Source organism: Oncorhynchus nerka, linkage group LG22, assembly GCF_034236695.1.
Source record: "Oncorhynchus nerka isolate Pitt River linkage group LG22, Oner_Uvic_2.0, whole genome shotgun sequence".
NCBI classification, from domain to species: Eukaryota; Metazoa; Chordata; class Actinopteri; order Salmoniformes; family Salmonidae; genus Oncorhynchus; species Oncorhynchus nerka.
Window position 1 is genome coordinate 83,347,539 of NC_088417.1, and position 13,165 is coordinate 83,360,703.

Consider the following 13,165-nt stretch of genomic DNA (forward strand, 5'->3'; position numbering starts at 1 on the left):
TTGGGTTGGTTCAGGCTGGGGTGTAGTCTGTAGTCTTCCGCCATTGGCTCAGTTGTCTGTCCGTCATCGTAGAATCCTCTTCGGGCACACAATGTTCGGCTAGAAAGGAGATTATGTGTGTGCGCTGGTTTGGCAGTTAGTGTGTGTAATGTGGGGGCTATCCTGTAGGGGGCCCCACAGGCTTTACTGTGAGTTATAGCAATGTAATAGCAGTATGCTGGTCACCTGCATAAGAAATAGCATTTCTTTACAAGTGCAATGACATATCTGAATTCTGGCATCGTTACGCACAATTGCCACTAATGAGAGAGAGCCTCAAATATCACATTCATTTGTACATGCTCTATGTATACATGAATGCCAAAGTTGGTTCCTGTTTCAGTCACTTCTTTGGTCACGTTCACGTAGATCAAATAAAAACACCCTAATGATTGGTTGAAAGGGGTATGGTAGTAGTTTCTAGGCGCACAGGTTTGTGTCAACAACTGCAACGCTGCTGGGTGTTTCACGCTCAATAGTTTCCTGTGTGTATCAAGAATGGTCCACCACCCAAAGGACATCCAGCCAATTTGATACAACTGTGGGAAGCAGTCAACATGGACCAATATCCCTGTGGAATGCTTTTGACACCTTGTAGAGTTCATGCCCCGACGAATTGAGGCTGTTCTGAGGACAAACGAGGGGGTGTTCAACTCAATATTAGGAAGGTAATTCATCTTAATGTTTTGAACACTCAGTGTATATTTACAGTTTGTGAGTGTGTGATATGGGGGTTGGAGATGTGTTTATTTGGACATTACAAATATGTTTTTTTTTAGAAACAATGGCAGCACTGCCATGTTGCACAGAGCCTTGCTGTTGGTAAACCACAATAGTGTCCAACTCTCAGCTGTCGCAGATGCACCTCCTCCAACTTCACTCCTTGACCTCTCGTCTACTTTTCGTCTAGCCTTACTGCTCAAACACACCCAATGTAACACAGATTGGGTTTAACAGGTTTAAAAGCATTCAATACATGTTTTTGGGGGACAATCAAGTCATATATTGCTAACTAACAACAAAATAAATTGTAGTGTTTGTGATCTAGGACGAGGTAATGACTAGCCCAATGGTGTAAATGCAGATGGGCAACCCTCTCCTTCAGCCTTTTTATTTATAGCCACTGATTATTAGGGCTGGAAATTGCCAGGGACCTCACGATATGATGTCATCTCAGGTGCCGATACAATATGTATTGCAATTCTCCAGATTCTGTCACACCCCCACCTGCTCTCCTATCCGCTCACCGTCTCCAGCGCTGTCTACTAACCACCGGTTCTGGCAACTGATTATGCACACCTGCTCCCCAGTTAACCCAGTGTTCCTAGGCCGTCATTGAAAATAAGAATTTGTTCTTAACTGACTTGCCTAGTTAAATGAAGGTCAAATAAAAACAAAAATAAATATGTAACTATTGATTTCCCCCTTCACTACTGACGATCAGTTGGGCTACAGGTGATAATGCTTATTGCAAAACAGCATAATCTGATATGGACCAATATGTTATTTGGTTTAATGCTATTATATTGAGATTATGTTTTTATTTTAATTCATTTTGGAGTAGAATTTCCTTTGAAAAAGTCACCGGAACTGACGGCCTCACAGTCGTTCTACAAAACCATATATCCACTGTCTCGAACCTGCCCCATCATTCACCGAGCATTCCTTCACGGCCTACTGTGATTGGCTACAGGTACACGTTCACGTGAAACCAGCATGTTTTATTTTATTTATATACCCTGTGAACCCAGTATGGCGTTTAAAGCAACGAGCCGGTGGCATGACTGAAACTGGGTACAGTTCGTGAAGTTGCGACAGGTCATTGGTTTGTAGCAATTATAGAGTAACATTGCTGCAAAAGTGATATCTATACCTACATTGTAGCCCACATATAAACGACACGGAAGAGGAGCTTTTACCGCTGTTGACCGTGCAATGGTGATTTCTGACTGGTAGACGTACCCTATCGCTTAATTAATTGCAAATATTTCTAACAAACTGCACAAGGTAAGCTTGTTTCTTGACTGAATAAAAATATAACTTGTGTTAGTTGCTAACCACTCCAGTTTGCAGTGGTTAGTAACCTAGCCTATAACATTGAGTTCAGTTTTTGTTCCATATTCAAAGAAGCTGAAACCAGCGGTATATTCATTACGGAAACCGTTTAAGAACCAAACTGAGCTAAACTCGAACTTCTAGTGGACAAATTCATTTAGCTCCGTCCCCGCTTCGTTCCTTTAGGTTCCGTTTAAGAAACGTTTTGCAACCGAATGGGCGAAATGAATATACCCCTGAAAGAATAGAGCTGAAAACCTATCTAAATCTGGCGTAATATTAAATGCAGGGCACCAATCTCATCTGGTATAATACTAAATACAGGACAACATGTGCGTAACCCTGAGTAAATAATGGTCATATCGGTAGCAATTACTGTTCTGAAATCCATGCAAGTGGTTAAAGTTTAGTAGTGTAGCCAAATCTGTCAAGATATAAGCTTTCGAGAACCCATGGGGGCGTACAGCCAGCCCTATACAAGGCGCTAGCCAGAATAGGTTCAGCAGTAAGTACAGCTGGAGAACCCCACAGGTCGGAACGCACTGACTATCAAATCGAAGATTATTAAAATACTAGCTACTAGTTTTTAATAAAACATATTTTTGTCCTCATACTATGTAGCAGAAGCCACAGCAGCCATTTTCATTTTGGTAACGGCACGTAAGAACATCGCTTTGAACCACAATGTATAGTCCAAAGGGGCGTGTTACTCTTATCAATCCAATTATAGAATATGATCGTTCAAATTGAATAATATTAGTATGTTTAAATATCAAAATGTTCAGACGCACTCGTAAAAGTATTTAACTATTTAAAATGTTTACTTTTTAAAAATGTAATACCGTGTAAAATTGATTTTAATCACGTTTTCCCAAATCTTCTAATTTACCTTCTATTTTGAAAAATTTAAGTTGAAATATTGGTGCACTTAGGAAAACTGAGTGATTTCTAAAATGGTTCAAGTGGACGCTAATATTACAGTGCAGGACAGAGACCCAGTTCATCCACAGTAGTAAATGAATGTGGGTATTTGAGGTGAAATCTCTCACAGGCGCCCCAGAGCAGACAGGACAGCGGGTGAAGGAGAGTGCTGTGAGTCAAGGACTGGGGCCTTTTGTGGGTGAGGTTTGTCACTGTTCACACACACCGTTTCTCCCTGCAACTTCAGACTATAGGTATAATCTTCTAACGGCCATGGTGCGCTATGAGCACAACCAAGAGAAGAAACTGTTGGCTCTGTCATTGACATGCAAAGAGACCTAGGATTGAGTCGACGTCAGCCTGCACTCTGAATTTGCTAAAACGTTCTGCTGCCATGGTCTTAAGTGAACACTAGGGTTGTGCCCATCTCCTCGTTATCGTATCCGTTTTATCACAGTTGTTACTTGTAATCGGTTTTACTTGTGATCGGAAAACCCGGAAGTGCGCTGTAAATGCTGGTGAAGCCTATCACTCAGAGCGCATCTTTGTTCCTTCACACACATTGTTCAAAGGTAAACAATGTAGACATGCTAAACAACGCCAAGTAGTTTGACAAAAACAACCATATGGCTAATGCAAAGTTTACAGGAACTACAGTGCATTAGGAAAGTATTCAGACCCCTTCACTTTATCCACATTTTGTTATGTTACAGCCTTATTCTCAAATTAATTAATTGAAAAACATCCCCACTAAATGATGCTGCCACCACCATACTTCACTGTAGGGATGGTATTGGCCAGGTGATGTCTGATTTCCTCCAGATGTGACGCTTGGCATTCAGGCCAAAAAGTTCAATCTTTGTCCCCACAGACCAGAGAACTTGAGCTCTGTCAGTGGCCATCAGGTTCTTGGTCACATTCCTGACCAAGGCCCTTCTCCACTGATTGATCAGTTTGGCTGGGTGGCCAGCTCTAGGAAGAGTCGTGATTGTTTCAAACTTCTTCAATTTAAGAATGATGGAGGCCACTGTTCTTGGGGACCTTCAATGCTGCAGAGATGTTTTGTTACCCTTCCCCAGATGTGTGCCGCGACACAATCATGTCTCATAGCTCCACAGACAATTCCATCGACCTCATTGCTTGGTTTTTTGCTCTGACCTGCACTGTCAACTATGGGACCTTAAATGGACAGGTGTGCCTTTCCAAATCATGTCCAATCATTTAAATTTAATACAGGTGGACTCCAAACCATTTGTAGAAACATTTCAAGGATGATCAATGGAAACAGGATGCATCTGAGCTCAATTTCGAGTCTCCTAGCAAAGGGTTTGATTACTTCTGTAAAAAAAAAAAAAGGTATTTCAGTTATTTTTTAAAATAAATGTGATAACATTTCCTAACCAATTTTCGCTTTGTTATTATGGGGTATTGTCTGTAGATTGAGGGGGGGGGGGACAATTTAATCCATTTTAGAATAAGGTTGTAACGTAACAAAATGTGGAAAAGGTGAAGGGGGTCTGAATACTTTCCCGAATGCAATGTATGCTGCCTAGTCAGATATCAGAGGACTGATAACAGTGCTGCTGCTTCACCACCAAGACAAGACTAGCCAATCAAATGTGTCAACTACATGAAATGTAGGTATGGAGACAACAAATTAATTGATTGTTTGTTTGAGAAAAATACAGACAGCATTTCAGAAGGCTATAAATGATCACATTCCCTTTTTTTAAATGACTACAAATGGTAAAGGCATGATTATTCACCTTGAAAAGGAAGGTTAGAGAATACCTTTTGGTAACTGATTGAGGAATTCTAAATTCCTTTATGTTTTATTGCCAAAACCAATTCGCACTCATTTCTAATTCATTAATGAATTGTAAGTTCATTAATTATGCATGAAGTAGATTGAGACCAGTCTTAAAAGCCAAAAGTAACAGCGTTTATTACAAGAGAGTACTGACCCAAAATACAAAGAACATTACATTTTAAAGAAAGAGAACATAAAATGACGTCATCAGTTTCACACCCTCTCCCATCCTCACAAAAGCGTAGTATTCAGTCCTGGAGATGGTTTTACTCCCCTCATAAAACTACATTCCAACCTGTCTAAAAGATATACTTCTCTCCACTAATGGAATCCAACCAAAACATTCTTATCTGTCTGAAAAGCTATCTCATCTCTTCCTCTTAAACTTCCCAAGAGGCACAGACAGTTAATTCGTTCTGCTTACATTTTCAGTAACAGTTCATACCATAACATAATAGTATTAGAATAAATGGTTCTAATCAATAATGTATACATAATTAATCATTTCAACCATAATTTCCTCTATCAGTAACTTAAACATTGATCTTATACAACATACAACCAGAGGCATGTGATGGCTGTACATAAATCGGGACCTCTGTCAGCTGATATAAGCTATTTCCTTTAATGAAAGTCAAAGACGCTATGTTTCTCTGTGATCACACATGTAGCCTACTGTTGCATAATGTTTTGTGTGCAAATTCAGCAAGAATACTGTATGCATTTCACTAGAGAATTTGTTCTCTGGCAAACATTGTTTGAAGTAACTTGTCGAATGACAATATTTTCACCACAACTTTCTGGTATGTTTTTTTCTTTTTCTTCCCTTAGTGTATTTGGCCTTTATCCTCAAGTCCACCAGGCTGATTGAATTTGCCATGCCGCTCTACCCGTCGAACGATGACTTCTGCTACAGGACCCCAAAATCACTGAAACCACTACGACCCTGTCTGAACCCTTGCCAGAGGTTCAAATCCTCTGCTCCTCCTAAGCAGATTAAATCAGAGAGCGCTATTCATGAGGAGAATGGGAAACCCAAAAGGCGAGTGTCCTTTGCCGACCACAATGGCCTGGCCCTCACCAAGGTGAAGGTTTATTCCCTGTCTGACAATGCCATTGACATTCCACTCAACATCACAGATCTGTTCAGCGCTGCGCTCAAATTAACAGATGAGGACAGACTGGTGCTGGATTTCACCCAGCCCTCTTCTGACTACCTGCTCTTCCGCCAGCGTATGGAGACCGAGCTTGTCTGCTTGGAAAACTGCATGTTGAAAAAGAGGGCACTGGCTGGAACTGTGAAGGTAAAAAACCTGTCCTTCGAGAAGTCTCTAAAGGTGCGTTTGACCTTTGACACCTGGAAAAGCTACACCGACTTGGAGTGCCATTATGTCAAGGACACATACACGGGCTCTGACCGTGATACCTTCTCCTTCGAGGTTTCCCTTCCAGCTGCACTGATACCACACGAGAAGGTAGAGTTTGCCATCTGCTATGAAGTCAATGGCCAAACATACTGGGACAGCAACCAGGGCCAGAACTACAGGATTATCCGGTCTGCTCTGAAGAGTGATGGCCAGAGTAGCTTCAGCAGTACCCAGCAGATGCACTCCTTTGATTTGGGAATTCACTTCGATCACTACGGTAGTCCCAGGTGCTCCCATGGGATCTGCCCAGAGTGGCCAAGATATTCAGGATATGAGGAGATTCAACCTTACTACTGAAAAAAAAGTGATTCTTAAAGGAATACTTCAGGATTTTGGCAAGAAGAGTCGTATTAACTCGTAGATACCATTTGTTTCTGCGTGCAGTTTGAAGGAAGTTGCTAGCTAGCGCAATTGCTAGCAGATACCCATAGACTTTGTCACTGTGCTAAAGCTAGTTAGCATTGGCTCGCAAAACTACCTCTAACTTCCTTCATACTGGACACAGACATAAAAATGGCTCTGGGGAAGTAGATAATGGGCCTCATTGCCAAAATCCCAAAGTATCCTTTTAAAGTGTGTTTTTGTTCAAAGGGCTGTTCAAGATCAGTTGTGAAAATGTTTAATTTCTTTTAAAATTCACTCAACAGGAGGCCAGTCTTGCCATGCTCGGTGGAACAAAAGCAATAAGAAAAAGAAAGGGGGTGTTATAAGGATATTAAGGTTTTTGGATGGGGGCTATATACTCTGTGGATGATCATATTTTCAATGCTTAGATGGGACATTTTACTGATTGCATGACCGGTTTAATAAACAGACATTTCTCAGTGTAGGTCTTTACTGGACCATCTATCTTTTGTAACTGATCTATGTGTTGAGATGAGCCATTGTTGACTCAACAGGAAAATTACACTAATTGGTAACACTAATTAATATAATATCAATGTAGCCTATTGAATATGAAATATATTTTTTATCACAAAAAAAGAAACAAAACAATAGATTATGCATAACAACTGTCATGAAAGAGAAAAGAGCTATGGCTGATCTAGTTAAAAAAACTACTTGTATAGCTTTTCACTTATGATCTGTGTGATGCACATAACATGTATAAATGTCTGAGTAATTGGAAGAACCGTGTTTCTAATTATAGATGTCAAACTCAGTGACTTTAAATAATCTATTTGGAAACCAAATGTCCATGTCCTCCCAGGTCACATTTCTTGAGTTCTTTAATTTGATGTCTGTTAAGTAATAGACCTCAGAATTGAAATGGGGCCTTCAAGTCACTTCAGGATTTGCACCATAAGTTTGTACAAAGTTCATTCTGGTGTGGTTGTGTGTTATTAATTCCTTCCATTTTTAAAGGAGGGAATGGTAGGAATTAATTTGGGACTCAACTTAAGAAATGCACATTTCTGTCTGCTCATGTTTTCATTTACTCCAATTGAAATGTTTTACTGTGTTCTATGCTGCTTGATGTAAATGTCATTGGATATGTTTTTAAAAACAAGTATTAGGATGGATTTTGTAGGTCAGATATTTTATCTTTTTAAGATGCTGTATTATATTGATTTTGAAAATCTTAAATAAATGTTGAGATCAAGAATATTTTGTTAGTTTAAACTCTTTGAAGTACAGAGGTGGTATTATTACTATGGGTAATATGAAAAGCTTTATGATTACAAATCGCTAAATGATAACGGGTATCCTTTGAAGCAACCTATATCTACTCAGGGTTTTCTAAAACTAACCAGCTTCAGTTAGCTTCACATTCCAGCTCAGGCTTCATCCGTAATACGACAGTGGATATTGCTTGTCCGCCTGCCGCTAAATCAAGCAGGCTTGTAACTGCGCATGCATGTAGCACATGGCTACAAGTATGGGTAAATACATGTGTGGAGTTTCTGAAAGTGGGTGTGTCAACAAGGTGGAGGATCAACAGCGATAGGCATTATACCAGTGCTCTGTAATTAGACGGTTTTTATTGAGGGTGTTTTTAGATTCTTAACACATTTTTATTGGTCAGTTCCCAACTGAAACAAGACTGGGAGATCTAAAAGACACTATTCTTGATAGAGAATCATACTGTGCCATTTGTTAACAAAACACAACACCTCACTTAGTCTTAATAGTAATGTTGATGTCAGTTATTAGTCTACTGGTTAATAATTTTTATATCAGATCAAGAATAGACTGAGTTTCAGAAGAAAGGTCTTTGTTTCTGGCCATTTTGAGCCTGTAATCGAACCCACAAATGCTGACGCTCCAGATAATCAACTAGTCTAAAGAAGGCCAGTTTTATTGCTTCTTTAATCAGACCGACAGTTTTCAGCTGTGCTAATTTAATTGCAAAAGGGTTTTCTAATGATCAATTAGCTAATCCAAGTTTATTTTAAAAGGCTAACACAATATGCCATTGGAACACAGGAGTGATGGTTGCTGATAATGGGCCTCTGTACGCCAATAAGATATTCCATTAAAAAAATCAGCCATTTCCAGCCACAATAGTCATTAACAAGGTCTACACTGTATTTCCGATCAATTTGATGTTATTTTAATGGACAAAAAGTGCTTTTCTTCCAGAAACAAGGACATTTCTATGTGATCCCAAACTTTTGAATTATATGGTACCAGTCAACAGCTTGGACAGACCTACTCATTCAAGGGTTTTTCTATATTTTTACTATTTTCTACATTGGAGAATAATAGTGACGACATCAATACTATGAAATAATGCATATGGAATCATGTAGTAACCAAAAAGGGTTCAAATCCAAATATATTTGAGATTCTCCAAAGTAGCCACCCTTTGCTTTGATGGCAGCTTTGCACACTTGGCATTCTTTCAACCAGATTCATGAGATAGTCACCTGGAAAGCGTTTCAATTAACAGGTGTGCCTTGTTAAAAGGACATTAGTGGAATGTATTTCCTTAATGTGTTTGGGCCAATCAGTTGTGTTGTGACAAGGTAGGGGTGGTATACAGAAGGTAGCCCTATTTGGTAAAAGGCCAAGTCCATATGACAAGAACAGGTCAAATAAGCAAAGAGAAACAACAGTCCATTACTTAAAGACATGGTCAGTCAATGTAAAACATTTCAAGAACTTTGAAAGTTTCTTCAAGTGCAGTTGCAAAAACCATCAAGCGCTATGATGAAACTGGCTCTCATGAGGACTGCCACACGAAAGGAAGACCCAGAGTTACCTCTGCTGCAGAGGATAAGTTCAATAAATAAAATAAAATAAATGTATATAGCCCTTACATCAGCTGATATCTCAAAGTGCTGTACAGAAACCCGACCTAAAACCCCAAACAGCAAGCAATGCAGGCGTAGAAGCACAGTGGCTAGGAAAAACTCCCTAGAAAGGCCAAAACCTAGGAAGAAACCTAGAGAGGAACCAGGCTATGAGGGGTGGCCAGTCCTCTTCTGGCTGTGCCTGGTGGAGATTATAACAGGACATGGCCAAGATGTTCAAATGTTCATAAATGACTAGCATGGTCAAATAATAATCACAGTAGTTGTCGAGGGTGCAACAGGTCAGCACCTCAGGAGTAAATGTCAGTTGGTTTTTCATAGCCGATCATTGAGAGTATCTCTACCGCTCCTGCTGTCTCTAGAGAGTTGAAAACAGCAGGTCTGGGACAGGTAGCACGTCCGGTGAACAGGTCAGGGTTCCATAGCCTCAGGCAGAACAGTTGAAACTGGAGCAGCAGCACGGCCAGGTGGACTGGGGACAGCAAGGAGTCATGCCAGGTAGTCCTGAGGCATGGTCCTAGGGCTCAGGTCCCCCAAAAGAGAGAATTAGAGAGAGCATACTTAAATTCACACAGGACACTGGAGAAATACTCCAGTTATAACAGACTGACCCTAGGCCCCTGACACATAAACTACTGCAGCATAAATACTGGAGGCTTAGACAGGAGGGGTCAGGAGACACTGTGGACCCATCCGATGATACCCCCGGACAGGGCCAAACAGGCAGGATGTAACCCCACCCACTTTGCCAAAGCACAGCCCCCACACCACTAGAGGGATACCTTCAACCACCAACTTATCATCCTGAGACAAGGCGGAGTATAGCCCACAGAGATCTACGCCACGGCACAACCCAAGGGGGGCACCAACCCAGACAGGAAGACCACATCAGTGACTCAACCCACTCAAGTGATGCACCCCTCCTAGGGACGGCATGGAAGAGCACCAGTAAGCCAGTGACTCTGCCGCTGTAATAGGGTTAGAGGCAGAGAATCCCAGTGGAGAGGGCAACCGGCTTGTCAGAGACAGCAAGGGCGGTTCATTGCTCCAGTGCCTTTCCGTTCACCTTCACACTCCTGGGCCAGACTACACTTAATCATAGGACCTACCGAAGAGATGAGTCTTCAATAAAGACTTAAAGGTTGAGACCGAGTCTGCATCTCTCACATGGGTAGTCAGACCATTTCATAAAAATGGAGCTCTATAGGAGAAAGCCCTGCCTCCAGCTGTTTGCTTAGAAATTCTAGGGACAATTAGGAGGCCTGCGTCTTGTGACCGTAGCGTACGTGTAGGTATGTACGGCAGGACCAAATCGGAAAGATAGGTAGGAGCCCATGTAATGAAAGTAGAGCATTGCAGTAGTCTAACCTAGAAGTAACAAAAGCATGGATACATTTTTCTGCATCAATTTTGGACAGAAAATGTCTGATCTTTGCATTGTTACGCAGATGGAAAAAAGCTGTCCTTGAAACAATCTTGATATGTTCGTCAAAAGAGAGATCAGGGACCAGAGTAATGCCCAGGTACTTCAGTTTTATTTGAGACGACTGTACAACATCAAGATTAATTGTCAGATTCAACAGAAGATCTCTTTGTTTCTTGGGACCTAGAACAAGCATCTGAGTTATCAGCCTCAGAAATTGAAGCCAAAATAAATGCTTCACAGAATTCAAGTAAAAGACATCTCAACATCAACTGTTCAGAGGAGACTGTGTGAATCAGGCCTTCATGGTCAAATTGCTGCAAAGAAACCACTACTAAAGGACACCAATAAGAAGAGACTTGAATGGGCTGAAGAAGGTTAAACCAAAGCCTTATACCTTTTAAAGGGTTAATAAATTATGTTTTGATAAACTGTAAGGTCTCGTCTTCAGGAGTCCTGTGTGTGTGTGTGTGTGTGTGTGCATGTGCGCGTGTGTTAACCTGTTTTGAGTGTTGTGACCTTCAGACACTATCAGAAGGCGTCTACATTCAGATTCCTTCTGTCTGGATCCCACTGTGGTTATCTGGTTTTCTGAGAACACAAGGCTGCCACAGACCTGATGAAACCAGCCACCTGTCAGAAGATGCTTACACTCGTTCACATTGTTATGGCTCAAGTTTTGGTAAAACCCACTTCTGAGTTTTTACTTGCTGGTAAGAATGGTTCCTGCTGTCAGTGGGAGGTTAGATTTATTAAAATGTTGTTGCTAAGGAAAGTTATGTAAGGGGGATTGGGGAGGCTATATGAGTTACAGGATGTCTTAAGACATTTTTCAGAACTTGGGGAGAGCTATCATATACTGTTATACAGTACTCTGTATCAACTTCTGCCTACAATTGTATTACTAAAAGGAGTATTTTAATACTTCAAGAGTCTGTTTCCATTACTAATGTATGTTTGATAATTATATAGACCTGATTATTTGTTGAAGAAATTGACCAACAGGGCCAAGAAACACGAGCAATGGACATTATACCGGTGTAAATCTGTACTTTTTGGGGTTCCAACCGCCGTGCCTTTGAGACGCAGAGTATGTGAACGGATGATATCCGCATGTGTGGTTCCCACTGTGAAGCATGGAGGTGTGATGGTGTGGGTGTATCTAATCGCAATACACATAGAATTGTGAGAATCGTAATACATATCGTATCCGCACGTAAGTATCGTCATATCGTATTGTGAGGTTCCTGGTGATTCCCAGGTCATGACTTTTCCCCTGTCAAACTTTATTCACACATACACATTTTTAGAAACAACTGCTCTAAAATGTGTGTAAAACATTTTCTACCCGCTGCAGAAGGCTGTATTGGTCCGCTAATACAGCTGTTGTAAAGTCTCAGTGCACTACTTTAGTGAACATTTTTCAAAATCAAGAGGGAGGGAATCTGATTTAATTGGTCTTCAACTTGTGACAGAGCAGTGCTTGACTTGGGCAAGTGCTGTCCATAGTGCCATACCGGCACTTAATATTTTGGAGGAATTGCGTACCACCTCTTCTATGAAACTAAGTAGCCTATTGTCGGCCCAGATACACACAATGAGGCAAAATCGATTGGGATCAGACACCGCAGCCTTCCGGTGTCAATGCTTGCTTTTTCATGTAGGCTGTAATAATAGTCATGAACATTTGGTTAAAAGTCATGGAAAATGTGTATAAACCCTTAACAGGGAATAATCAGGTGTCTTTAGCATAATGTCATTTGTGTATTTCTGTGAACATAGTCTAATGGACAGACTTGGAAAAAGATAGGTCCTGCACTTCTTTCATCCCAAGTCAAGAACTGTGGCAGAGTCATTTCATTCATGGTAAGTGGAATTAGCCGTGTTCGCCTGCCCTGGAACAAGTTAGGATTCGTTAGCATAGAAATGGATCTGTATAAAAAGTAAGCCACTTCCGTATGACCGGTTATCCGAAGTTAAGCGCTACTCTACCTTCTTAACAGCACCATCAACAAGGCAGGTCCTACAGGCTCTAGTTTTATCGCACCTGGACTACTGTTCAGTCATGTCGTCAGGTGCCACAAAGAGGGACTTCCCTCTTCTAATTAGCTCAGAACAGGGCAGCATTGCTGGCCCTTGGATGTACACCCCGAGAGCAAACAATAATATGCATGTCAATCTCTCCTGGCTCAAAGTGGAGGAGAGATTGACTTCATCACTACATGTATTTATG

General features: G+C 41.0%; 1 protein-coding gene across 2 annotated transcripts; it reads left to right on the top strand.

The window, feature by feature from the left end:
- Positions 1 to 1,652: 1,652 nt before the first annotated feature.
- LOC115104737 (protein phosphatase 1 regulatory subunit 3B) lies at positions 1,653 to 7,858 on the top strand. Of its 2 annotated transcripts, none has more exons than XM_029626089.2 (2): positions 1,653 to 1,732; positions 5,657 to 7,858. In XM_029626089.2, exon 2 carries the CDS (start codon positions 5,704 to 5,706, stop codon positions 6,547 to 6,549), a length of 846 nt encoding a protein of 281 aa, XP_029481949.2. In that variant the 5' UTR covers positions 1,653 to 1,732; positions 5,657 to 5,703; the 3' UTR covers positions 6,550 to 7,858. The 2 variants fall into 2 exon arrangements, with proteins under 2 accessions (XP_029481949.2, XP_029481948.2); XM_029626088.2 differs by lacking the exon at positions 1,653 to 1,732 and adding an exon at positions 1,748 to 2,046.
- Positions 7,859 to 13,165: the final 5,307 nt, after the last annotated feature.